Here is a 24017-nt window from a genome sequence, read left to right on the forward strand (position 1 = left end):
AAGCAGGGACGGGATGAGTGAGCCCTGACTTACACATTGCTCCCCTTGCGTATGATAAATGGAATGGCCAGTGACCGCCCCGGTTCTCGCAGTGCTGAATGACCGAACCCATAGACAAGCAGACTGGCAGAGTGCAGCAGTTCAGGTGCTGGCAATGGTTATTTTCCCTGTAGATGAAGGCTGCTGTGCAAGGACTGGGATGCTTTGGTGTCACTCAGGATATGAGTCTATAGGCAAAACCCCTGCTCTATGAAAATCAGTACAACTCGAACCACTAAAGTCCCAGGATCTGGGACTCTCATCTGGATGTGTGCTAGCAATGGTGGTCAGATCTTTAATGGCGCTGGCAAAGCAAGTACTGATACCAGCAAGTGTCTTCAAAGTATTTTAGATAAGGGAGGGGGCTGCACTTGGTGGTTCTTCCTTCTCTGGTCTCCAGGTGACCTGCTCTTGGGTTTGAGGAGTCTGCACCATTGTGCCACCTAGTCCTACAGTGTGAGGTCTGGTCTCTCCTGGGATCTGAGGGAGGGCACTGCTGAAGGAAAGGATCTGGTGTGGGGAAGTCACATCAGCTTTTACGTTGTTTTTCCTCAGTATTGTTCTAATGTTGCTGCTATAAAATGTTGGAACAAGTAAAATCATTTGAAGCTGATGTTCACAAGTGTGATGCATCAGCCGCCGCTGGTGTGCGAAGGTGGTCAGTGCTCAGTGGTGTAGTGGGAGGAAGAGCAACAGGAGCAGAGCAGTGCTGGGGCTGGACCCCCAGCCCCGCAGTGCTTCCTTCCATCCCTTGCTGTCCTCTCCTGCCAGAGGAGGGGGCTTCGCCACCCTGGCACCCAGCTAGCCTGGCAGGGAATGCTGCCGTCCCTTTCCACTCCTGCCTGCTTGCGCTTTTTACCCTTTGCATGCACGCTTTGCAGCGGCGGCCTCACTTTCTCCTGCCAAATCCTTGCGTTTTCCACGCTTCCACAAGCCCCGGGCTCTGTCTCCATCGGGAGCCGGAAAGCGCGGGGGACCGGGAGGGGAAGGGAGAGAAACCTCCGGCTGGTGCTAATTCCTTGTGGGGAAAGGGGGAGTATGGGGGTAGTGGTGGAAACCCCCCGTTTGGGGGGCCGGGGCGAGCCCCACGGCGTTCGAACTTGCCGCGGGGCCAGGCCGGGGGCGGTGGGGGCGGGCCGGGGGCCGCACCGCCCGGCCCTGATTTGCTGCGCGGCTCCGAGATTGACAAACTCTTGCCTTGGGTTTAAAAGAAGGGAAAAAGAAGAGGGGTGGGGGGAAGAGAGGAAGAAAAGTTTTTCGCTGCAGGAGCAGGCAGGGGCCGGGAGTGAGCGCGGCGGAGCCCCCGACAGCCCTCCGCCCGCCCCATGGCTTTATAAAGCGGCTGCTCTCCGGGGGGGCTGGCGGGGGGGGTCTGAGCGGCTTTTCTTTGCTTGTGTGTGTATATATATATATTATTTTTTTTCACCCCGTCCCACCGAGTTGTCCCGAGCTGGTGCCCCGTTTTTTGTGGACCATGGATACGCACACGCGGTGGAAAAGGCGCAATTGGATACGGAGCTGGTCGGTACCCGCTGCACTGGTGCTGCTGGGTGCCCTGTCCCTCGGCCGGGCAGGTAAGCGGCCCCCGACACCCCCCCCGCCCATCCCCGGGGCAGCGAGTCCCGGCGGCCGCGGGCGAGTGTCAGCGGCGTGTGGGGCCGGGGGGAGCCCCGCGGGTGGGGAGAGCGAGGCGGCTTTTGGGGGGGGGGGTACGCAAACCATTTGTCTGTCTTTACTGAATGCATTCCGGGGGGGTGGAAATACACCAAAAACCAACCCACCCAATCTCCTTTAGCTGCCTGAGTCTCTGAATGCCATTTGTCAGGGGGCCCGTAAAAGGGGGGGGGGGGGGGGAACTTAAAACAATACTTTATCGCCTTTCTTAGAGCTGAGCTGCCTGTTGCGGGGCTCGCTTTTTCTGGAGCAAAAGTCAGGCTGTGTTTCTGGAGGCTCTAGTTCTTTATATATCTGCGTGTATATATATGTGAGTGTATATTTAGTCAACTGGAAGCCTCTTGCCTTGCGTGGTTCCTCCTCCTTGAGAAGAAACTTTTTGTCCAGAAGTAATCTGCTCTCCCCCCCGCACATCAAAGCGGCAGATCTCGCTGCACAAAAGCTTTGCAGCCGCTTCTGCTGGGGACCCCAAGGCGCACTGTGTGCCCTGTCCTCGCCAGCCCCGATTTGCCAGGTTTCTCCCTAAAATTGTGGCTGAGTGTGGCAAGAGGAAGCTCTGTAAAGTACCAGATGTGCAGCAACACTTAGTTGTGCAGCCAGAAAAACCCTGGAATGTCTTTTTTTTTTTTTACAATCATGCAGGAGTTGGGACTAAGAACTTTTATTTCGCTAAGTGGACGCTTTGGGTTTGAGCGTGTTTCGGGAGCTCTGCTTTCCAAATGTCTGCCTTCCCCGGGTGGGCTGTGAAACGCCAGAGCCAGGCAGACTGAGACTCGGTCTGCTGGAAAAGTTTTCAGTGTGTTTTCAGAGTGTTTTCTGAGTTTGTAGTGGACGCTTGGAGGCATTTGCGCTCTGAGCTCTTTTAATATTGTATTTGAAGGGAAAGTCTATGAAGCGGTTTGTTGGCAAAGCCGATTTTGAAATCTGAAAAGTTAAAGTAGATAGAGTTCTGCAGGGTAACTTGAGAAACTGAGAAGTGCCCTGAAGAACTGCGCTGTCTGGATTCAGCTTTCATGCTTGATTTTTTTTGTGTGCTCTGGGTATTTTTTCCTGGGAAGCCCAGGCAGTGGTGTTTGCAGAGTTACTTGCGTGTTACCAGGGCAAATGCGTGTGGGATTCTGTATATAGCAGCGTGATTGCAAATTACTGTAATTTCTAGGTTCTTAAAATGACCTTAAGGAAGAAAAGGTGGGCGTATGAGGAATGCTTTCATTAATGGTTTGCTTGCAAAGTCTGAGCAAGATGGAAAATAAACTGCTAGTCAATGAATAAAATGCCTTTAAATATCACTGCCAGAAAAGTTAATGGCAGTCAGAGCTACCACAAGAGTTTGTGTTGTACTGCAAAAGTATCGGACTGTGAGCAGTTTCCCGACTAGAAGAATACCTGGATGATACTAGCTCCGCTCGGGTTCCCTTTTTGTGCAGCCAGCTCGTCAGGCTGCGCGGTTACTTTGTATTAGTCAAAAACTGAATTACGACCAGTCTCAACTCTTTCAAAGGAGAGATGACAAAGTTTTCCTTGTTTCTTTTGTCTGTGCTAATATTTTAATGGCTTCAGAGCATCCTTCAGCGTTTTGCCTGTTGGTGTATGTCCTTCAGACAGTTTCACCATAAGACCTAGCTCCTGTTAAAGTTACCTGCTAACTTTTCTAAAACTTTTGGGTCGGGCTGTGGCTGCAGGAAGCTGAGGGCTGGCTGGAGCTAATGCTGCAGTGGGCGGCTGGAGAACTGTTGTGCAGCTCCAAGTAATGACTCTTGCCGTGAAAAGCTTTGAGTTTTCCTAATGAGCTTCCTAATAGGACATCAAATAATTTGGATGAGGGAGGAGTTAGATTGGGACTGCTGATGGCATTGACTAATGCTCTCTATAGCTCTTTTTAATCTTTCCAAGTTCTCTGGTTTTATTTCAGCTCAGATTGCTTCTGTTTCAGTTTCACTTTAGTTGGCTTCTCTGTATGGAGAGAGGTGAATCTTCTCTATAATCTTCAGAAGCAAATCCATCAGATGGCTCCAAAGAAAGGGGGAAGATACCTTGCTGAGAGAGTTTCCAGAAAGAGAGAAATAGCAATGTCAAAGGCAACATGAACTGAACTGCCTCTGAACACTGCCCTTCCAGCTCAGATTTTCCCATATTTTAATAGATGATGTCACACAAAAATCTAAGCCACAGATGAAGTTGGAATTAGTCTCTGCTTTTACAAATCCCTATAAAATTGAATCGGGTTTCTGGGTGAAAATTTTTGGAAGCAGCAGTTTCCTTTAGTGGCAAAGAGAAGTGTACTAAGAATACATGGCATGCCCTTTAAAAGAAATAAAAATGCTGGAAATTATGAAGTATCCTGTTACCATCTGTTGCTTCTCTCCTTGGCTCTTCCCCAGTCATCTAGAATGAGCTAAAAAAAAAATCTTTATCCAGCCAGTTAAAGTGTTTTGTTTTAATATTTTGCCAATCAAAAGCGTTGATATTGTTTTACAAGAAGAAATATGACTTTATAAGTCTGGAATTGATGGCAGATCTGATTTCCAGTGTAAAACCTGGATTATGCTGTCAATGTATTGCCAGATTGGAACCGGACTTAACTTAAAAGCACCCAGCTGTCGGACATGCCCTGTCCAGGGGATGCAGTAGGGGCGTTCAGCTGAGGTAATATGTTATTCTTCCACTTAAGCTGGGGTCAAGATGCAAGCTCTTTACTGACCATTCCCTTCGAGGTGATTTTTGAAGGCTGCTCCTGCGCTCGCCTCCCCGCAGTGCCATAGTCTTGCCGGATGCGAGAGCCCGTTTCGGGCTCGTGGTCAAGGAGCCTGTTCTGCCAGCTCCCACCAAACTTAATGGGAATTTTGGCTCTGAAGCATCGCAGTGTTGCCTGGGCAATAATTTGTCAGGGATTGGAGAAATCCCATTTCATCCCTGGTCTTTAGGGGTAACTCTAAGGCCTAAAACCTGCTGAGGAGTTGCTAATTTTTGGCATATGAAGAGGGACAACAGTGTGGACTTGCATGCTGGCATTGCTAGCTCAAATATCTCATGCTGGATCCTCGCATATAAAACCTCTTTTTAAGAGCAAGGGTAATCCAATAAACTGTCTGGGTGTTACTCCTGCTGCTTGCAGACATAAAATCTGCCCTAGAACAGGGAGGGACTGTAAAGGGGATGTGCATCTGTTTTAAATGGGTACTGTCCCTGCTCCTGATGTTGTTGGAGATGGACTTTTCAGGTTCATTCCTCCTTGAAATGTAGAGCAAATTAACTAATAGGTTTGTCTCATGATGACTTGCAGTCAGAAGATGGTGTTGCAGGGGTTGTCCTATCAGCAGCCTTTGGGATGTGGCTCAATGTGGCTTCTGCTCTGATCTCCCACCCCTGTGCTGTGGGAGGGTGATGTGGGTGTGGAGGTGTGAGCCTTATTAACTGGGCATACCCTCCTGGCAGCTCCCAAGAGAAGCTGGATGGAGTGCCATTCCTCTGTATATATGGTACCAGCAGCTGCACTCTGTGGCGTTCAGCATAATGGTTTTAATTCTGAAGTAGCTTTTCTTTTTCTCAGAGCTCTGACATGAAAATCTTTGCTGCCCCAGAGGCCCAGACCCGTAATGGCACGTAGATGTCCTGTCACCCTTGGTAGCATGCGCCCGGCTGCTTTTCTTCTAACACTGCAGATGTGGTCTGGTCCTGGTGCTGTCTGTCCATCTCTGCTTTGGGGACTTTCCCTCTGTCCTGCAGCCTTGTTTCAGGGCATGTGTGTTCTCAACTGCTTTGAATTACAGGTGTAATCTCTAAGATGAGACAAAGTGGGGCAACAGATACTGAGAAGCAGAAGGCATTGCTGTGGCATATGCCACTAATGCAGAGACATTTGTGTGAAGTACCATTTATAGATGTGTGTTAGGTAATCTGAGTTTTGTCTGGACTTCAGAGATAAATCTCTGGGAGTACTTTCCAGGAAACTGCTCTTCAGCCTCAGTTTTTTTCTTCTGTAGAGGTAAAGCAAACTGGCAATTCTTCTTTTAACAATTACTTTTTGTCTTATGCCACAATTCTTTGACCTGCTCCCTGAGCTCTCCCTCTCCCCATGCTGTCTGGATGCTGGGGCTGCCCTTCCCGAAGCAGGAGGAGGATGGATGGCCAATCACTCTGTGTAAACATTAAAGTCTGCGCTTGGAAAAACTGCGTGGAGCAATACTGCTGCGAATGCTTGCACGCAAGCAGACTGAGGAGCAGGGGCTTTCTGGCTCAGTAAACCTTCAAGGGGCAATTGGGGGGAGCTGGCCCCTGGGGACATGGTGTACATAGGGTAGAAAAGTGCTCAAATGAGGTATCACCGTGGTGATTCATGAGTCTGCTATTTATATGTGCTCGCACGGTTGCCTGTGGATACGTCTGGAGAATGGTGGGACCAGGGAAGAGCAGGGAGCTGAGCCCCCCAGGTGCAGAGATGGGTCTAGGTCCATGTTCAAACAAATGGTGTGCATGTCACAGGTGGGGCTGCTCAGCCTTGAAGGACTTCCCAAGGCTTGAATTAAGAGCCCCTCTGTTGGCCTGCTGGTTGGGCTTGGCACTGGCGTTACACAGTAAGGACCGGTGTGTGTATGCTGTGGTTTGGGGTGGAGGTGTCCTGGTCCGGAGTGATTCGGGAAGAGCGATTGCCTTTGGAGCTAATGCTCTGCTGTCGTGTGAATTGACTTTGAAGCGTAGCAGCCCCTAAGACGGGGGAAATCCCTGCTGTGTTACAAGTATAAATTTGGCACTTCATCATGTATGTACACACTCGCCCACGTATGCTCTTGCCTGGTTTGTTTAGCAGGAGTCTTATCCTCAGAAAGCAGTTATCCTTCTATAAAATAATTCATTTTGCGGAGAAAGGTTTAAAGCGTTATTTGGGTTCTGTTGAAAACATGATTATAACTTTTCACTACCTAGATTTTGGTAAATGAAAACTACTGTTTAAAATGATAACTGTTTGGGAAATAAACCAGGAATGAACTGCAAAACATCTCTTCTCTGACTTTATTCATGTGGAAGAAGATTTCTTCCCTTCTGTTCTATGCTTTTATTCAGTGTGGACTTCTACTCATGTGTTTAGGAAAGCCCTGACTCTGCTGCAGGTCTGATACTGCTACTGTTGAGGATATTTTGGGAATGCTGTGGCCTTAAACAGTCATCTGCTGGAATTGGGTCAAATTTATGATCTGCAAGATTTGTCCCACGATGAAAGTCCATGTCACCGCAAAGGCATGTGCACACATGAGTTATGCTTCTTCTGGAGTCAGCTTGATAACCTCTGCTGGTTTCCCTGTGCTATCTGTGTAGGTCCTTGACTTTCAGCTTTGTTTTAATATGGAATGCAACCACCTATCTTGGATATATGGCAAGTCTGTGTGATATAGGCAGTAGGACCTGACACTGGCGTTGCACTGGGAGACGCTGTCTCCCCTTGGATCGGCTGATGTGGTGGCCAGCCCCAAGGGAAGGCTGATGAAGCCGAAGGCACCGCTCCTGTGCTTCCTTCCAACCTCTGGTTCTGCCGCCTTGCAGAGGCTTCTCGGCACTTGGTTGTGTTCTTCTGGATCAGGGCTGCTCGGTGCCTCCTCTGGCTCTTGTCGTTTTGATTTGGATTTCTCTCTGATTATGACACCTTTAACAGAGCTATTGGGAACAGCAGCCTGAAGATGTTGGTAGGCTTCTATTACCTGCTAATGGGGTGGTGGCTTTCTGAGGAGGTTTTAGGATATATTTTTGGAAGGCAAACCCTTCCAGGTGGACACTGTCCTGAGCTTTCTGGAGAAGGCAGAGTGCTTCACAGCTGTATCAGGAAACAGTTTTGTTGCTGGAGTTTGGCTGTTCCCCTTTGGCTGACCATCAGCAAGGCATGCCGGTGTCCTGAGCTAGCAGCTCTGTTGTTTGGCTGTGGGTGCAAGCCTTTGACCGAGGCAAGTAGAATGCAATCTTCAGACTCTTCAGATATTTTTTCTGCTTCCTGGTGTTGCCTGTTACCTACTTATACTTCCAACTGTTGTTAATCTAGGCAGTGCATTCCCTCTCCTTTGCCCTCACTGGCTTGCTTCAGAGAGGTTCCTGGGACTGTCTTTTCAGTTGCAGCCTGGCCTTGCCATATATCAAAGCTTTTATTTGCACTAGCTAGATTGGAGCTTGTGCCAGCTCAAACTGCCAGCTTGCAGTTTTCTTAAAAATAAAATAAACCTTTGTGTGAAACAAAGAAAAACCCAGTATGGGAAGAATGAAAAAAACAGGAAAAAAGTTGAGACATGAAAGAATGGAAAAATTTTGTTAAAATCTAATGTTATATGGAAAAAACTTAGGTTGGCAACATGGTATAATTAGCCACTGGGTTACTATTGGCTAGTTTGAAGGCTCTTGAAATGAAGCCTAGCACTGAATGAACCATCCAAATGATGCCGTGGTTTCTCTGTGGATGTGTCTGGAAAATCTTTAGTTCTAAAATAAATAAATGAAGGAGCTACACAAAAGGCATTTTTGAGGTTGGTTGCTCTGAGTCTGGGCTCTTTTTCTCTCCAGAAGCCAACAGGATTCTTAGCATCATCTGGAAGCTTTCACAATGTTGAGAGATGTAATTTTTTTGAAACTAGGAAAATGGTACTAATGTATTTACAATGCTGGAGTTTTCCTTCAAGGTTGTGTAACAAGCTGGAGAGAGGATAGTTTTGAGATCGAATGAGTGGAATGAGCTATATCAGTACTCATTCCTGATCTCTGCTGCAGGCTTTGTCCCAGCCCTTAGGCAAGTCCTTGTTTTCCACACCCTGGGGCCTGATCCTGTCTCCCTGTATGGAACTTGGCATTGAAGTGTTGCTTAATCGCAAATCTAACATTGATACACCAACAAGATGTCTTTTCAAGCACTGAACTGTTCTAAGTCTCTTCATCCCTGTGCTTCCGATTATGTTAGTGGTTGTGGTCTACGAGTTTTCTACTTTAAAAATACTTTTCCTCTCTGGAATGGTGTTTTCCTGTCTAGCAACATCAGTGCGTCTCACTGCAAATCCAGTTTTTTATTTGGGTTTTGTCTTTAGATTTGGACAGATTTCTTGCGGATTATATGATGGGGTACAATACAGACTGCCATGCTGTTACATTGACTACTTGCAGAACAGTTTGAAGCATTAGATGTATAAGTGAAATCCAAAGCAGGCAGAGGATCTCTTAGGCAGCCACACATGCTCCAGTTTACGGGGAAGAAACACCCTTGGAAGGTGGAGGGATGCAAATGGAAGTGGGGTGCTGGATCGTGAAGCTGGATATCCCCATGGGGTTTTGCATGCTAAGCCTGAGCTGTGGGTAGGAACAGGGGATCAAGTAAGCTGATGTCCATCTGTCTTTTAGCCGGCGGTGGGGTGGTGACATTCAGCTGTTTTGCTGATGTAAGGAAGGAGTTCCAGTGTACTTTGGTGCTGAGGGCTCTGTAAGTGCATTCATCCCTGTGCGCTTGGTTTGATTTCTTGAGAAGTCTCCCATGCCTGATGCTGTATTCCTTGTGGTGCTCAGCCCTGCTGCTCTAGGTTCACTGGAGAAAGATTTGAAGGCCAAACCTTACTTTTGCTTTGCTCAGGTGCAACTTTTCCATTGGTCTGAAGAGTGCCTGGATTTGACCCGAAGGAGCCAGGCATTGTTTCCCTCATGAGGAGTGGGGGTGCATGTTTGGGGGACCCTTTGTTCTCCTTAGGAAGCTACAGCTTGCTGAAGACCTGAATGATCTGCCTAGTTTAAATGCAGCTAAATCTTGCTCTTAGCTTGGGATGACCCTGTCTGCCATCCCTGCCTGGATCAAGCTGTGCCTCTGCAGCCAAGGAGATGCTAACTCTTTCAGAGGAAAGAAAGTAATAAGCTTTTTCCTGGCTTAGCTTTTAAGCAAACTGTTTGAAACCCTTTTCTTTCCTTGCCCTTTCTGCACTTCACTGCTCTAACTTTAAAAGGACAGGGGAGTTTGCAGCTCTGCTGGAAATGCTGGAAGAAGTTGACAGGGGAAAGTCCTAGAGAAGAGAGGTCCCTTAGGGGTCTGCTGGAGTCCCTGCTTGAAGGGGCTGTCAGGCAGTTTTACTGGTCAGATTTAGAATTTCATTCACATGTCAGCTGGAGTTACTATTTTTTGCGTGTGGATATACAGGAAAGATCTGTGCTCTGGCTGAGCTCTTGTATCTTCACAGAGAGCCTTGCTGGCCTCTTCCTCTGCAGTTCTTCCCTCCACCCCCTTTTTTGTTTCCAAGACAATACTTAAGTAAGAATTCATTGCAGCTGAATTCCTGGAGATGACACTGCCAGTTTCCCAGGATCTCTTGTGCTCCTGCAGCATTTTGCACGGCAATTTTTGGTGGTAGGGTGCAAGCTCATGCGGTTGTGCCCCTCAAATAGGAATTAAGCAGTGGGTTTGTGTGGGCTTTGAGGGGGCTCATCCTAGATGTGCTGGAATGAGATCTACTCTCTGTGCCCTCGTCTGCTGCAGGGTAGAGATTTGGTCTGAGGGCTGCAGTTCACCAGCTGAATAATGAATGCATTGTTTGTATGCCCTTATTTCCAGCTTGCACCATTAAAAGTGAATAGAAAGGTCAAGGAGATGAGTCACTAAATACAAGTGTCATTCTGCACAGAAGAAAGGAGTTTCCAAGCCAGGTGTTTCAGCTGGTGCCAAACAGCTCTGCTTCACTGTTCTTTCAGGGAGCTACAAGAGTAAATCTCAGCTGAGACCTGAAATGTTCGAGCACCTAAAAGTCAGCAAGACTAACCTGGGGCTGGGCAGTTGTAGTTGCTGAAGGCAGCTGCCGGTGTAGGCTGCGTACAGAAAAACAGGATGATATTCTGGAAGTGTTGGGCTCACTGCTGCTGGTTTGCAAAACAGCATTGAGCCTGTAGGGTTAGGAGCTCTTGTTCTCAGCCTGCTTATATACCCGGTGGTACCCAGAAAAGGCCTCCTCCAAATTGTTGCGGAGACTCCTGATGCTCGGGCCGCTTTCCTCCAACACTTAGAGCAAGAGCAGCGATGTCATGAAGGTGCTGTCATGGGACAGTATTATCTTTTGAAATGCTGATGAGAAAATTTGTGCCCCTTGAGCAATGGGTCCCAGCAGGGTCCCAGCCAGGTTCCTGCACCATCCTGGGGAAAGGAGCCGCCGTGTTGGAGCGGGATGTGAGAGTCTGCAGGGTGCCTGGAGGTAAGCATGGGCCCATCCCCTGCCCTGGAATGCCCAGTTGTAAACTAAGCTTTTTTTTTTAACTTCCTGCCCAAAAGCTTCATTTGCCAAGCCCCAGGCAGCTGGTTAACCACACTGGCAGAGCGCTGAAAATAGAGATGTGGCTCGAGTTGCACGTGGGGACGGGTGAATTCCAAGGGGTGGGATAGGATGTGGAGTTGGCTGGAATTTTCCCCTTATTGATACTTCTGGGGCAATTTCAATAAAATGGCGATGGTGGCCATGAGGCCAGAAAACAGAAGCTGGTTCAGAAGTTGTTAATGTTCTTTTTAATGGGGTAGGGTTTCCTTGTCATGAGCTCCTGTACCTATGGCTTTCCTTTTTCACATGGCTGAAACGCTCTTCTTTGGGGTTATCAGCATTTTGGCTAATTGCTTTTCACTGTCCTGTAAAGGAAATATCCATGGTGTATTTGAGGTGCTGGTGTGCTGTTGCAGACACCCCTGCATATTGTCTAGCACTGCTTTGGTATTTTGGCAGAATGTGAATCCTGAGAGACAGTACATAGAAATATTTACATTTTTGATTTCTAGCCATTGGATTTTTCTGTTCTGAAGTCATTCCTCCAGTGTAAAACTGATAAAAAAATAACTACAGTTTTAGACCCTTAATTTATCCTCCCTTATTGAAATACATTTTCAGTAGACAATTAAGCCAACTATTTTTCTTGCCTACCTAATGCAAGATCATTTCCATAAACAACTTTCAAATGAATTTGTGAGTATAGCTTTGATCCAAGGTGGCTGAAAATTCAACATACATTCCATCTGATATCAGATGACTGAGAACTGGGACTCTTCTGCTAATGATGCAATAGCATGATGCTGGCCTGGGCTGTAGCAAGGGCAGGAGTTAATGGCTTGCGGCTCGTGTGTGGGAGGACCGTGCCTGGCTTGTGCAGTGAAGCGCTGGGTCTATAAACCTTGTGTAGGTTATGGCATAAAAGCTGAAGACTTCAGCAGATAGATGAGGTGGGTGGTAGGTGTGTTTGGCTGCTGAGACACAGGACTTGGCTTCTGGCAGCAGGAGATGTGTGGGACTGGCAGAGCCGCTCTGCGTTTGCTGGGCTGTGACTCTGGGAGCCACCAGCCTGCTGCAGGGCAGGAGCCACGCTGGACGTGCCCCTCGGAGGGCTTCCCTAGAAGAGAGGAGTCTGTCCATCCCCCAAGTACAGCATCTGCTCCCTGACCATGGGCTGCTCAGTGTCTCATCTTGGAAAGCTGTCGATTCCTTGAAGGATAAGGACTGCTCGCCTGGAGCCCTGTGGCTGCAGATGCTGGTCTTGATGAGGCTGATGTTGTTTGTCTCTTGATCCCGTTGGGTATTCTGCTTTTTGTAATGGGGAGGGCAGATCACTGAGAATCCCTGCATCGTTTCTGCGCTCTAAAAGCGATGCGAGGGTGTGAGGAGGAAGCGGCTTTCATCCTGGTCGTTGCCTTTGGCACACGCTGGCGAGCGCTCACATAGGAAAACTGCTAGGAATGTTCTCTCACAAGGGTTTGCAGGGATCGGGAGCAGCGTATATTATCACGTCTTGTACACTTTGGGAGAAAGTCCCTCACTCTGCCTCTCTCAAATGTTTAAATTAAAACAATCTGTCTTGCTGCAACTGCTGGATGCTTTCCCTGCTGACCTCAGGAGCTGGGACTGGGAGGAGGAGCAAACGGACCCCAGTGCTTGTAACTGGCTCTGGCTTTTTTTAAGCTTCAGTCCTGATTCCCTGCAGGATGCAAAACAGAAACAGTGAGGGCCATATCTTCTCTAGAAATGTCAATTTTCCCAGTGCTCTTTAATTAAGAGCTATATTGGGAAGCAGTGAAGCCTTTATGTGCTTGAGGCTATTGTCTTACAAAACTATGTATAGAGAAGGCAGCAGGCACGCTTAACCCTTCTGCCGGAGCCAGCGCAGAGGGTTAAGTCCTCTGCAGTGTCTCACCATCTTTTTCTTTTCCGACCACAGACACGTTCCCACAGCAGGGTCTGACTGCGAGATGCTCCCTGTGAGCAGAGCTGAGAACCGAGCCCGGGGCAGGATCAGCCCTTTACTCCCGAAGTGGGAAAGCGCAGCCGAGAGGCTTTGCAGCCTCCGGCGGACAGCGGTGCCCGAGGACGCTGGGTCTGGCGCTTCCAGCGTACCCAGCCTCCGAATGCGGCCGTGGTCCCCGCTGAGGGGATTCCTGTGCGCCGAGGGGAAAGTCATCCCTGTGCATGGGCCAGGATTTTTGGTCCGATGCTTTGGCACTGACGCGCTGAGTTTTGTCTTGGCCTAGGGCCCTGTGGCTGGGCAGAGACAGGATTTTTGCCTCTTGGCTGCACGTCCAGCTCTTTCAGCGCTGCCCTGTTGCAGGAGTCCATCCACGTGGAGCTGCAGGCAGGTGCAGGGCTGGGACCTGACACCTCTTGACCTTGGGAATTTAGGCAGTGAAGTAGCATAGCATCATCAGGCCTCAATCACAAAACCACCCTTCATCTTTTCTACCACTGCTTTTGACTTGCTGCCTTCATTGCCCACAGGCCTGCATGTTTTTCGGCAGTTTGTGGAGCACTTTGCAGCCCTGGTTGGGATTCAGCCTAGGAAAATGCAATGTGATTTCTTGTGGTAATGGGGAACGGGGTTGGATAGCATCAAGCTGGTTAAGATTTTTTTTCCTATGAAGTAAATTCCAGTTTGGGTTCTGGTTCACGTTTTGGGTGTGGAAATATCTGTAAAGAACTTTGGGTTCCTCATTTGAAAGTACCTAAAAATTCACACCACTAAACTTAGAGATGCCCTGACACTTCTGGAGTCAGAACATCAGTTAAAGATGTTCTGCACATTTAGAGTAGCTGAGTAACCCAGTGTGCTTCCCTCCCTGCAGCTCCCTTCTCCAAAGCCTTGGCCAGACAAGCCGGGGCCCTCCTTGCCCTGGGGACACTCATCCCAAATAATGAACAGCCGTGCTGCTAAAATGAGCATGACTTCTGCAGGCCTGGAAATAGCTGAGTTTCTGCTGCTTGAGCAGAGCTGGCCAATTTGTGGCCTGGGACTAAGCTTTTTGTTATGGATCAAGCTGAAACAGCTGCTTTTGGGGGATTGAAATCTGCCACATCTCTGCTTTAGCTCATGTGGCCCCTAAGGAACCCGGGTGGGATTTGGGGCCCCGTATACCTGCCCCTGTTGTGACTTGTGGGGTCAAGTTGATTATTTTTCTGATGGTGGCAAAATGCCCAGGCCCAGAGTATCTTATAGGAAATTTTAGTCAATGGAAATCCTGAAAGAAAGATGAGATGGGGAGATGAGGGGCAACTTCTATGAAACTGAAATGAGCGCTCACGCTGAGGAACGAAAGCTGCAGATGTGCCCCAAGAAATGTATTTGGGGGAACAGATCTGTTTCAACACTTTTCTTTCCCTTTTAGTGAGCAACGAGTGATAGTGGAGGGGGTGTTAATGCAGGCAGGTATGTCATGCCTGTGTAATGTCACTTGACGCAGGATTAAATAAGGCACGTGGAAAATTCTTCTAGGAAGTAAAGCCTAGTGAGAAATAATCATTGGAGAACTCGAGAGGTGCAATAACCTGCTCGAGACAAGCCACAGTCTTCCTCTGTGCCCCTGGAAATCTGCCAAGCGATGGATCAGCAGTTTGCAAGGACGTGGCATACTTGGTGCGGGTGAGGTCTGAGAGCAGCTCTGCGTTACTGCACCCAAAAACGTCTTGTCACGTATAAAGCTTCCTAGAGTGAGCGGAGGGAGGGATGGATGTGGGGCAGGAGCTGCACTGTAAGGCAAGATGTCAGCCCCTCTTGGGGAGGAGGCAGTTGCCACTGGAGGAACTGATGTTCCACCAGGGTTTCGGTGTGAAAGGCAGAAGCACTTTTCCTCTGTACTGAGGGCTGCAGTAGGATTATTTTAGACGTTTTCAGAAACAAGAGTTGAGCCCACTGGCGAGAGTGCGGGGCTGGAACAAGGAGGACTCAATGCATGCACTGCAGCTCCAGCCTTGTGGAGCTTTTTGTGCAGGCTGGTTGCTCCTGGTTAGTGTTCTGTGCCACCAACCTCAGCAACTCTTAATCTGGGTTTATGGCTGCTTTGAACTGCCACAGTGGTGAATGTGACCTGTAATAGCTTGCTTTTAATATGAAATTACTTTATTATGCATGTAGCTATGGACTTGCAACTGAAACTTCTCTGCATGTGTCTGGAATGGGCAGGAGGAGCCAGGATGGCGCTGGCAAAGGGCAGAGTCCTCCCCAAACTCTCATGGGTTTGAGTCTTGTATGTAGCTGATGTTATATTTTCTAGGAGTGAATGTCTCCTACCTTCTCCTTGCTATGGAAAAGATATCTCATGTTAACAAAGGGAAGAGGAACATACTGTAAGTGACCTCTTTTCACTTTTGTAAGGACAAAATTTGTTTTTCTGTAGCTACGAAAAGTCTGTCCTTCCTTTGACTAATAAATGAAGGCATATAAAATGCACACAGATTACTTTTAAGCTATTGTGTAAACCCGAGTACAAAGTACTTCATATATTTCTTGGTTTAGTGATGGAGAGATTATCAAGCATGCTCCCTGTATAAATCGGTCTTCTCAAAATATACTGATAACTGTTCTTGGCATTTGCCTTGTCTCTGGTTTCCCAAATATTTTCTTCCCTCATTTGGCTGCTTCCACTACTCAACATGCCTTTTGCTCATCTGTATGATGAGTGGTGCTGGGCTGCTCTACTTGTCTGCATGGATTGATGCCTTGATGTGTCATTTACCTCCTCTCTATATGTAAAAATACCAAACATTACTTATACACGTTCATGAGTGGATGCACAAATGATTGGAAGTGTCAGCATGCACTTTTCCAGATGGTGGAAGCATGTTCCTTACTTCATTTATTTCAAATGTCAAACTCAATGAAATTAATTACTACCAGACTTGAACTGAAGTGACAGAGTGATTCTTGTCTCCGTTTCACCAGCGTGAGGTGAAGCTGCATGCTCACCACAGCAGGAGCAGCCCTCGGGACTTGCAATGCGATTACTAAGCTGTGACTCCAAACGATGTAAAGATCTGCATTTGCAGCAGGATGACCAGTCTTGATTTGCTTTTGTGTGGAAAGCTGGGTTTGGTCTTGGTAGGGAGGGGTGTCTCCTGGGGGAGACAATGTCTTGGTGAGTGAAAGACTAACTTTGTGTTGGATTTCTTCTCTGCTGTGCATGGCACGAACGGAGGAGCCTGCCTGGGAAGTGCCTTGCTGTAGCTCTGCTTGTGATTGCGGTGCTGGTATCCTGGTGCTCGCTCTGGCATCTCTCATCGCGCTCCAGTGAGCTCTATATCATCTACCCTTAATCCTCTGCCCTTCTACTTTATCTGCAAAAGGATGCTGTTGGGTTTGTTTGCACAATGTCTTGATAAGCTCTCAAGCTCTTTGGGGACAGGAGTTGTAGAAGTACCCAGCTGGGCAGGGTTGTAGAGAAATTGCTCTGGTCAGATGTTGGCAAAGCTCCAGGGATGGATGCTGGACTTGGGTGCCCACGTTAGGGCAGTGAAGGACTGAATTTCATCTTAACAGTTCTCTGAATGAAGGCTTTGAGCCCTTGGCACTTTTGGAAACTGGGGTGAGCATCTCAAGGCAGTCCTGTTAAAATTAGAGGAGGAATAGAAAATGTAGCTCTTGGTCGCTGTTGTTTTGCTCCCAGGGTCTGTCTGCATCGTGGCTGGCCTGGCTGTGGGAACTGTGCAGAGCTCCAGGGAGTTGCTTGGTATGTTGTGCAGGGCCAGCAGCACAACTGAGAGGCTTCGTCCAGAGCCTTAAACAATAACTGTGGATGTATTTTAAAGTGCTTTGTTTCCACTCTGCGTTTTGCTTCATCTAAAGAGAGCATGTTCTTGTAAGGGCTTTTCTAGGCAATTCCTTCTAATAATCCTTTGCATTTGTCAAGCACCCTTGTTCCTCTTTTCAGAAGATTCCTTGTAGCAATTATTTAAGCAGATTGCCAGTTTGCCATTTACCTTGGGGAAATCGCTGTTATCAGAATTTCTAACTATGCCTAATTTAGGATCCCCCCATTTTTAACCTTGTGGTCCCCATGCCTCTTGGGCTGTTATCTCGGCCTAATAATCTCTTTCTCAGTGGCCACTTTTTCCAGTGTCTCTCCCAACACTATTTGCGAGCCCTCCCTTGCCTACCATACTCAAAAATAAACAGCCCCGTCTCCTTTTGCCCTCTATTGTTCTCTCTTTTGTGCTAAGTACAGTAATGCCTCTGAGCTACCCCAGGGCTCCTGCGTTCCCATGCTTCCCCATCCCTCTCACAAAGGACCTCTTTTCTCCCTGCCTTCTGGGTGTTGGGGCTCTGCAAATATGTGCCAGCGACCCTTTGCTCTGTATGAAAATAGCCCCTGCCTTTTGTAGCTGTCACTTATTTTTGCTCCTTTAATTAGACTTGATCCTACTTGTATTTTTTCCCCTTGACCCTTCTTTTCACTGCAGTAAACTTGAAAAGTTTTTCAGCTCCTTTCTACCTGTGCATATCCAGCTGTGCTGGCTCACACAAGTCTTCTCACTTTGGATTAAGTTGGAAGGAACTTTAATTGCAAGACTTCAAACTTTCCCAAGTATTTCCTACTTCTGTGTTGTAAGGCTCCTCTGGGATGGGGCTGCATGCTTGTAGCTCAGATTATCCTTCCACCTGCTTTTGCCTAAAGCTGGCAGCTATCTATGACTCCCCTATACTTGCCTCTGTGGGTATTTTAATACTCTTGTGATCACTGAATTTGGAATATTCTTACTTGGTGGCATCTTCATTCATCCTGGCTGGCTGCTTTTCAAGGATCGTGTCCAAACAAAGGAGCTGATAACTTCTCATGTGCCAGGTGTCGTATGCTGAGACTGTGGTTCCTCTATGCGTAGGAGAAACCATTGCAAGTCCCTGCAATAAATTGCCTGCTTCCGTTAGGATTTTGGTGGAGTGATGCTGATTTACACCACATGAGCATCTGCTCTGTGGTGTCCTGGCTATGTACAGTTACGCTGTTTTCCCACCTCATCAATATTTCATTAATCAAAATTCCTCTTCTGCTGATCAAAGCCCTGGCCTTCACACAGGCATGGACTTACCTGGGAAAAGGTTTCCAGCTTGGTTTTCAGGGACCACCCTGGAGCACAGGCTGGAGCAGCATCCCTCAGCCACCTTTATCATCCCTAGCCATACTGCCGCTGGTCCTCTGGGTCAGCTTGCTTGGAACATCTCTGCAGATCCAGCTTCATCCCCTACCAAAGTTACTGCCTCTTCCTCTGCCTCGGCCTCCCGCGGCCAGCTGTGCTGCCGCTGTGCTACCCGCGACGGCCGCTGCCGCGCGGTGTGGGTCGATGCAGACTGGCAAAGCTTCCGAATGCATCTCGGAGTCAGCTGTCCTTCCAGAGCATCCTTGTGCATCCCTCTGATTTGTGAAGGCTTCTCTCATTCTGGTGCCTTTGCCTGGACAGTGCTTTTATTTGAGTGGTCTGGCAGGAGATCAGTGTATGCTGTTTAACCACGGTGCTTTGTAAAGTAAATAAAATGCTCTGAGATGCTGTGCAATTTCTCCAGGAGAAAGAACCAGAAAGTGAATTTGCCACAGACAGCTCTGCTGTGCAGGTCAAGGGCCTGGAAGGGGATGTCTTCCCCCTGCCCTTTGCAGATGTGTGAGGAGGAACAAGGCGGGTGAGAGCACTTGAACTGTGGGGAGAGAAGTGCTGGTTCCACTCTCAGCTCTGCTGGAACGGGACAAACTCGCCCGGAGGGTAGAGGATGGAGTTGGGAAGGCAGCGTGGGTGCTGCGGTGGTGAGGAGTGGGTTTGCTCTGAAAAGCAGGTGTGTTTATTGCCAAACCTGGATTGACGAAATGGAAAGAAGCAAACAAATAAAGATTCCCCACCCAGGTCTGTGTGTGGGGGAGTTGCTTGGGTGGCTGCGTGTGGATGGAGGTGGCCAACAGCTGCTTTCTGTAGATGGTACATGTGAGCAGATTCCTGCCCCGTCAGCTTGTCTGCTCGAAACAGCCTGGGGTCTTGTTAAAAACTGTTAAAGGGCAGTAGGGCATGTTAGTTGTCATCCTCATAGGATGACTGACACCTCATTATGGAGGGTCTGCTGAACGGCTTGGGAGATGAGGCAGGTTCTTGTGCGTGTGCTTGGGGGGAAGGTTATGATGCATTTGGGACTGAATAGCAGTGGCAGAAAAAATTCCACTTTAAGGCTCATAAAGCACATGCTTAATTAACATTTAATGTCTAATGTAGGTGATTAAGGGCAAGTTTATTGGTTGGTCAAGTCAGTATGGTCTAACGTTCAGAGCTGCAGATGAACTGTCTCCATCTCTTGCTGACTCCTGTGACCTTGCTCAAGGCCACTTGTATTATTATCCTGCTTACGATAAAGGAAGAAAATAAATTTAGCAAGAAGTGTTGTGAGCCTTTAACAAAGGGGATAATGTCAAGGTAAATGTCTTATGCTACAGAGAGAACACTTTAAAAAGTGGTTAATATGTCAGGGTATTGATTTCTATGCTGCTTTTTACTCATCTGTTTTTACTGGCTGTATTTTTGCACCCTTTGGAAGGGTGAGAATGTGGGCTCTGCTTGTGCTGTAGTTAAGAGCTAATCTACATTTAGTCTAGCCGTGGTGGATTGATCTCCTGAAGACAGTCGGCTTTCAGGGGCTGCACAGCTTAGTGCAGGAGCAGAGTCTCTCGCCCTTGGAGCTCGGGGCGCTGACTTTGCTGGAGGTGCCCGAGGTTGCTGTGCTAGATCTTGCTCGGATGTCTCTCCCCACTGTGATCGTGTTTCTCAACATCATGTAAATGAATGCTTGTTGTGCTGTGTTCTCTCATTCAAATTTATTTTTTGATTACCCATCTCTTGGGGATGGGTTCTGTCAGCCTTACCACCTTAAGTAAATTGCTGCTGAACATATTGGGATTGTTTGAAAGCAAAGTAATATATTATTCCTCTGTGGGAATAGGGCCTGGAAGAGTTATGTGGGGAGCATATGGCTGTGCTAGGCTTCTGCAGGCAACCTCAGCTCTGCTAAGCAGTTTTATTTACAAAGCTGCAATTTACTTCCCTTTAGAGAATTCAGTTGGCTGATAGGAAACTGGTTCTTCAGTGTTAGCAAAAATCAAAACAAAACCCAAGAAAGCCTAGCTTTTAGTGGCCAGCAGAACAATGTATTGCTCTTATACTCCATTTAAAGCCACTGAAGTGCAGATCTGTGTAGTTGTCTGTCCTGGAAACTCAGAACAATTTGAGAAGCGCTTGTTCCTTGATAAAATTGAGTTCCTGTCCGCATTTGGCACCATTTTCTGTTGGGGGACATCAGGAGTAGTGGCTCTATGGTAAAGTGAATCTTTCAGCATCTCTTTAATTCACTGTTGGGTTTTGGTCTGAAATGCAAGGAAAACTCTGTATTTGGGGCTAAAATTGCATTTCACTACTGTTGGCAGTGAGACTCGGTGTTCTTCATCTTTGATCTTTCTTTAAAGTGGCACCAAGACTTTTTTCACATTTGCTGTTGTATCTGACCCCTGGTGGAGCTCTGAAATAGCTCAGATTTGGGTGAATAATCACCCTTTACACCGAGTCCCTATGCAGTCTTTATTCTTATACTGCTAGTTTCCTGAAAATTCATGCTCTTAGGTTTATGTACTACCTGAACTATGATCTGAAGAGCAAGTTCACTGGCAACACGGGAGGGGGAGACCTGCATTGAAGTGGGAAAATATCTTGCTGGGCTTCCTTCTCCTGCCCACTAACCATGACTGAAAAAAGCAGAGAAAATAAAATGTGGTGGGAAGGGCTGCTGAATGTGCAAAGGGGGGCCCAAGTTGCCCTGCAGAAGGATGAAAGACAGTAATCCCACTGGTTCCCTTTGCCAAAAGCATGCACGTGCCGCCCTTCATGTTGCCCTATTTGGTGCTTTGCTTTTTTTCCTGCCTGAGAATGGGAATTTGCCCAGCTGCCTGTCAGGAGCAGTGGTGGTTTGAAGGGCTCGGTGTCCTGCTGCTGCCAGGGTCCGGCCGTCTTTGCCCGTGGTGGTGCTGACCCCACAGCAGTGCCAAGCACCTCGCCTGTCTGCTAAGCTCCTATGTCACCCAAGTTAGCTGCTTGCAGTTAAGAAGCCAGAAGTATAATTTCCTGAAAGCACTTGGAGTATATATGTATCAGGATATGAAAAGCATCATTATAGCAGTCTGCAAATATAGGCCTGACTGATCAAAGTTGATTGAGCATTTTAAACCTCCAAGTGTGATGAAGAGGTCATGCCATGAACCAGTTCCAGGCAAGTGAAAATAAGCTTGAGACTGGAATTGACCGCTCTGAGATGATGAGGCAAAGCAAGGTTGTATATTTTTTTGTTTTGTATTTTTTTATTACAGCCTGAGAAAAGATGTTCTGGAGATAAAGCTACTGAAATACAAAGCCCTCTTATCTGCAGGAAGAAATGCAGCACCGGTCACCACGCTAGCTGAATATTGCATGAGGAAATCTTTGGTTGCTTCCATTCATTAGCTGGAAAGTAATGAGTTAGAGGAAAATATATTTTTGTATTTTTTCATTGTTGCTTTGGGACTGGTTTGTGAGAAGGTTACCCAATATTTACTATCTACCTTTTTACTAGGAGGGAGCACTAATTCCTTTCTTGCTTGAGTTAAATGGGCTTGCAGCAAGTCAAGCTCTTGCAAATGCAGAGGGTCGCCTTTCCATCAGGCTCCCCAAGAACTTCTTGTACAGAGACTTGTGTTTGAGCCAGCATCCCCTCATTGTGAAGGTAGCAGCTTCTGAAGACAGCATTTTCTGGCTTTGAGGTCTTTCCTGTCTTCATATCTGTCCTGGGCGTAGAAAGATCAATAGGAGGGGTGAGAAATTTTTCTTACTCTTCCAGCTTAGTTTTATGGCCCCAGATAGCTTCATTTCTATTCTTTCTCAGCCATGCTCTGATGGATTGTCTTGCTTTCAGTGACTTGAATCCCAGCTCAAAAGGCCTCAGGAGCACAATAAAACTGAGGAGAGATGGAAAAAGACATTCAGCGAGTGCTTATGCGCTTCAGCTGCCCATTGCTAGATACTGGCTAGTGGCATGATGTGGGTGGAGGTGAGATGGACATTCAAACCTCTGAGCTACATGTGCAGTGAAGGTCATGCACAGGAGAAAGCAAGGTCACTGGTCCCTCCCTGCATGCTGTGAGCAAGTCTGTGATGGGAATATTGTCTTATCTCCTTTCCTGGAAGATTTGGCAAAGTTGGAAGGGATTTAGGAAACAGCAGCTGGAGCAGTGGTAGTGCTTGGAGGCTGGAATTGCAGGGACTCATTGAAACAAGTCAGTAGGGGAAGGTCCTTTCAAGAGTACTCAGGAGTGTGAAGGGATTTAGGTGCTGAACTTCACTATTGGCTCAGATCGGTGAAGTTGAGAGCAGAGTGCCTGAGCCAGGCCATAGGGAAAAAGGACCATGTAGAGAAGTCCTGAAGGACCTGGTTTGGGGACCTTTCACAGCTATTGCACAAAGCACAGCTGGAAGAATGCCCAGAAGGAAAAGTGTCCTGGCTTGAGATGGGCTACAGACCAGCAGATCCATTGCTCTTGCAGCTTGTGCTCTGGTGTTACCGGCTCTTCTGCCTCTGCTGTGCTCCCTGTTGAAGCAAGGTCCTTGGAGGCACCTGGGGAGCAGGGGTGTCGCCATTTTGCTTCCTTTCCAGTATTGGAAAGAGGCAATTTTAATAATGGGACTGAGAGGAGCCTGTATGTGTGTGCAGGGAGCCCCAGGGATCTCCAGTGGTGTGATCTGGAAGTGTGCATGGAAGCGACTCAGAACAAATCTCTTGGTTGTTTCCTACTGCAAGCCAGGAATGGTTTTTCTTATCTTCCACTTCATCAGTAAACTTGAAACCTCACCTTAAAACTGGATTGTGCACATTTTTAGTTTCGGTAAAGACCATCGCAAGTACCTTAGGATACACTGATCTTGATCTTCCTATGTTAAGTGGGTTACTTTTAGCCATGTTGTTTGTGTGCTACAGTAGGACTTCAGAATTGAGGTCGGCTTTGCTGGGCAGCCTGCATGCCTTTGGGGAAAGGCTAGTCCCGAAAGCTAACATGTAACGCAGGCCTGAATTAACCACCCACAACCATGAGTTTTATCAGTTCTCAAACACCACAAAGCAACTAAAGGGCTGTGGTGCCCTCAAGGCAAGTCTGCAAACTGGGAAAAAGTCACCACTTAAGTTACTAGTTCCTAAGGATTGTCTCTGCTCTAATCCATATTTATTCAGCAGATCTTATTCCTGATCAGGTGGTTAAATGGATTTCTTTGTTAACATCAAAGTGCTAGTCCAGTGTCATAGCACAATACTGGTGTTAGAGCTGAGAACCAAGTATGAGTGGGCACTTCTGTCAGGAGACCCCTTACCCATTGCCCATCAGTTTTCCATTTCTGCAGCACGCAGTCTGCCAGAGGCAGTAGCCATCCCTCCTCCATCCCCTCCCGTCTGCAGGGACATGGTCCCTTTCCTGAGAGCCTCCTCCGGATTCCCCCAGGTGAGCAGGAGGGCAGTGACCGCGCTGGTGCTGCCCATCACTCAAGCACTGCTTCTCCCGGCAGCACTGACAAGGAAAACTCAGTGATTTTTATAACTGTCATTGGCCTCTAATTAGATGGTTGATGCCAAAGTAATAATAATAAAAGGCTCTTTATTTAAAACAAACCCATGTGAATAATTATGTAAATATTTGTCTGGGCTAGTGTTAGTTTGAGTCCTGGGAAAGCTTTTTGGATGGGTATCTTGGCTATTTCTTGTTAGCTTTTATAGTAGCATATTTCAATTTAGATACTATCTTTGGGTTTGAATTCTCCTTCATGTATAATGGAAGACCTGAAATGACATTTCAGCTACCAAGTGCAGCAGATATTTCCAAGAACAGTCACTGTACAAATCACACTGTAACCAGCTTAATAGAAAATATCTGACGGAGGGGAAAAATGATCATGCAGCTCTCACCCAAATTTTCTAAAATCAGTTCTTGCCCCTGTGTGACTTGGTCACTGCTGCAAAAGACCATAGTGGCA

The 24017-nt window shown here is 47.5% G+C and overlaps 1 protein-coding gene across 1 annotated transcript in view; it reads left to right on the plus strand.

Moving 5' to 3' along the window:
• Positions 1 to 1053: 1053 nt before the first annotated feature.
• COL5A1 (collagen type V alpha 1 chain) overlaps positions 1054 to 24017 on the plus strand; it is a 157149-nt gene continuing 134185 nt past the window's right edge. Inside the window, exon 1 of the mRNA XM_082008999.1 lies at positions 1054 to 1613. Coding sequence (XP_081865125.1) covers positions 1514 to 1613 — 100 coding nt within the window. The 5' untranslated portion in view covers positions 1054 to 1513. The remainder of the gene's footprint in view (positions 1614 to 24017) is intronic.

Source organism: Phaethon aethereus, assembly GCF_964289735.1.
Source record: "Phaethon aethereus genome assembly, chromosome: 20".
In the NCBI taxonomy this organism is placed as follows: Eukaryota; Metazoa; Chordata; class Aves; order Phaethontiformes; family Phaethontidae; genus Phaethon; species Phaethon aethereus.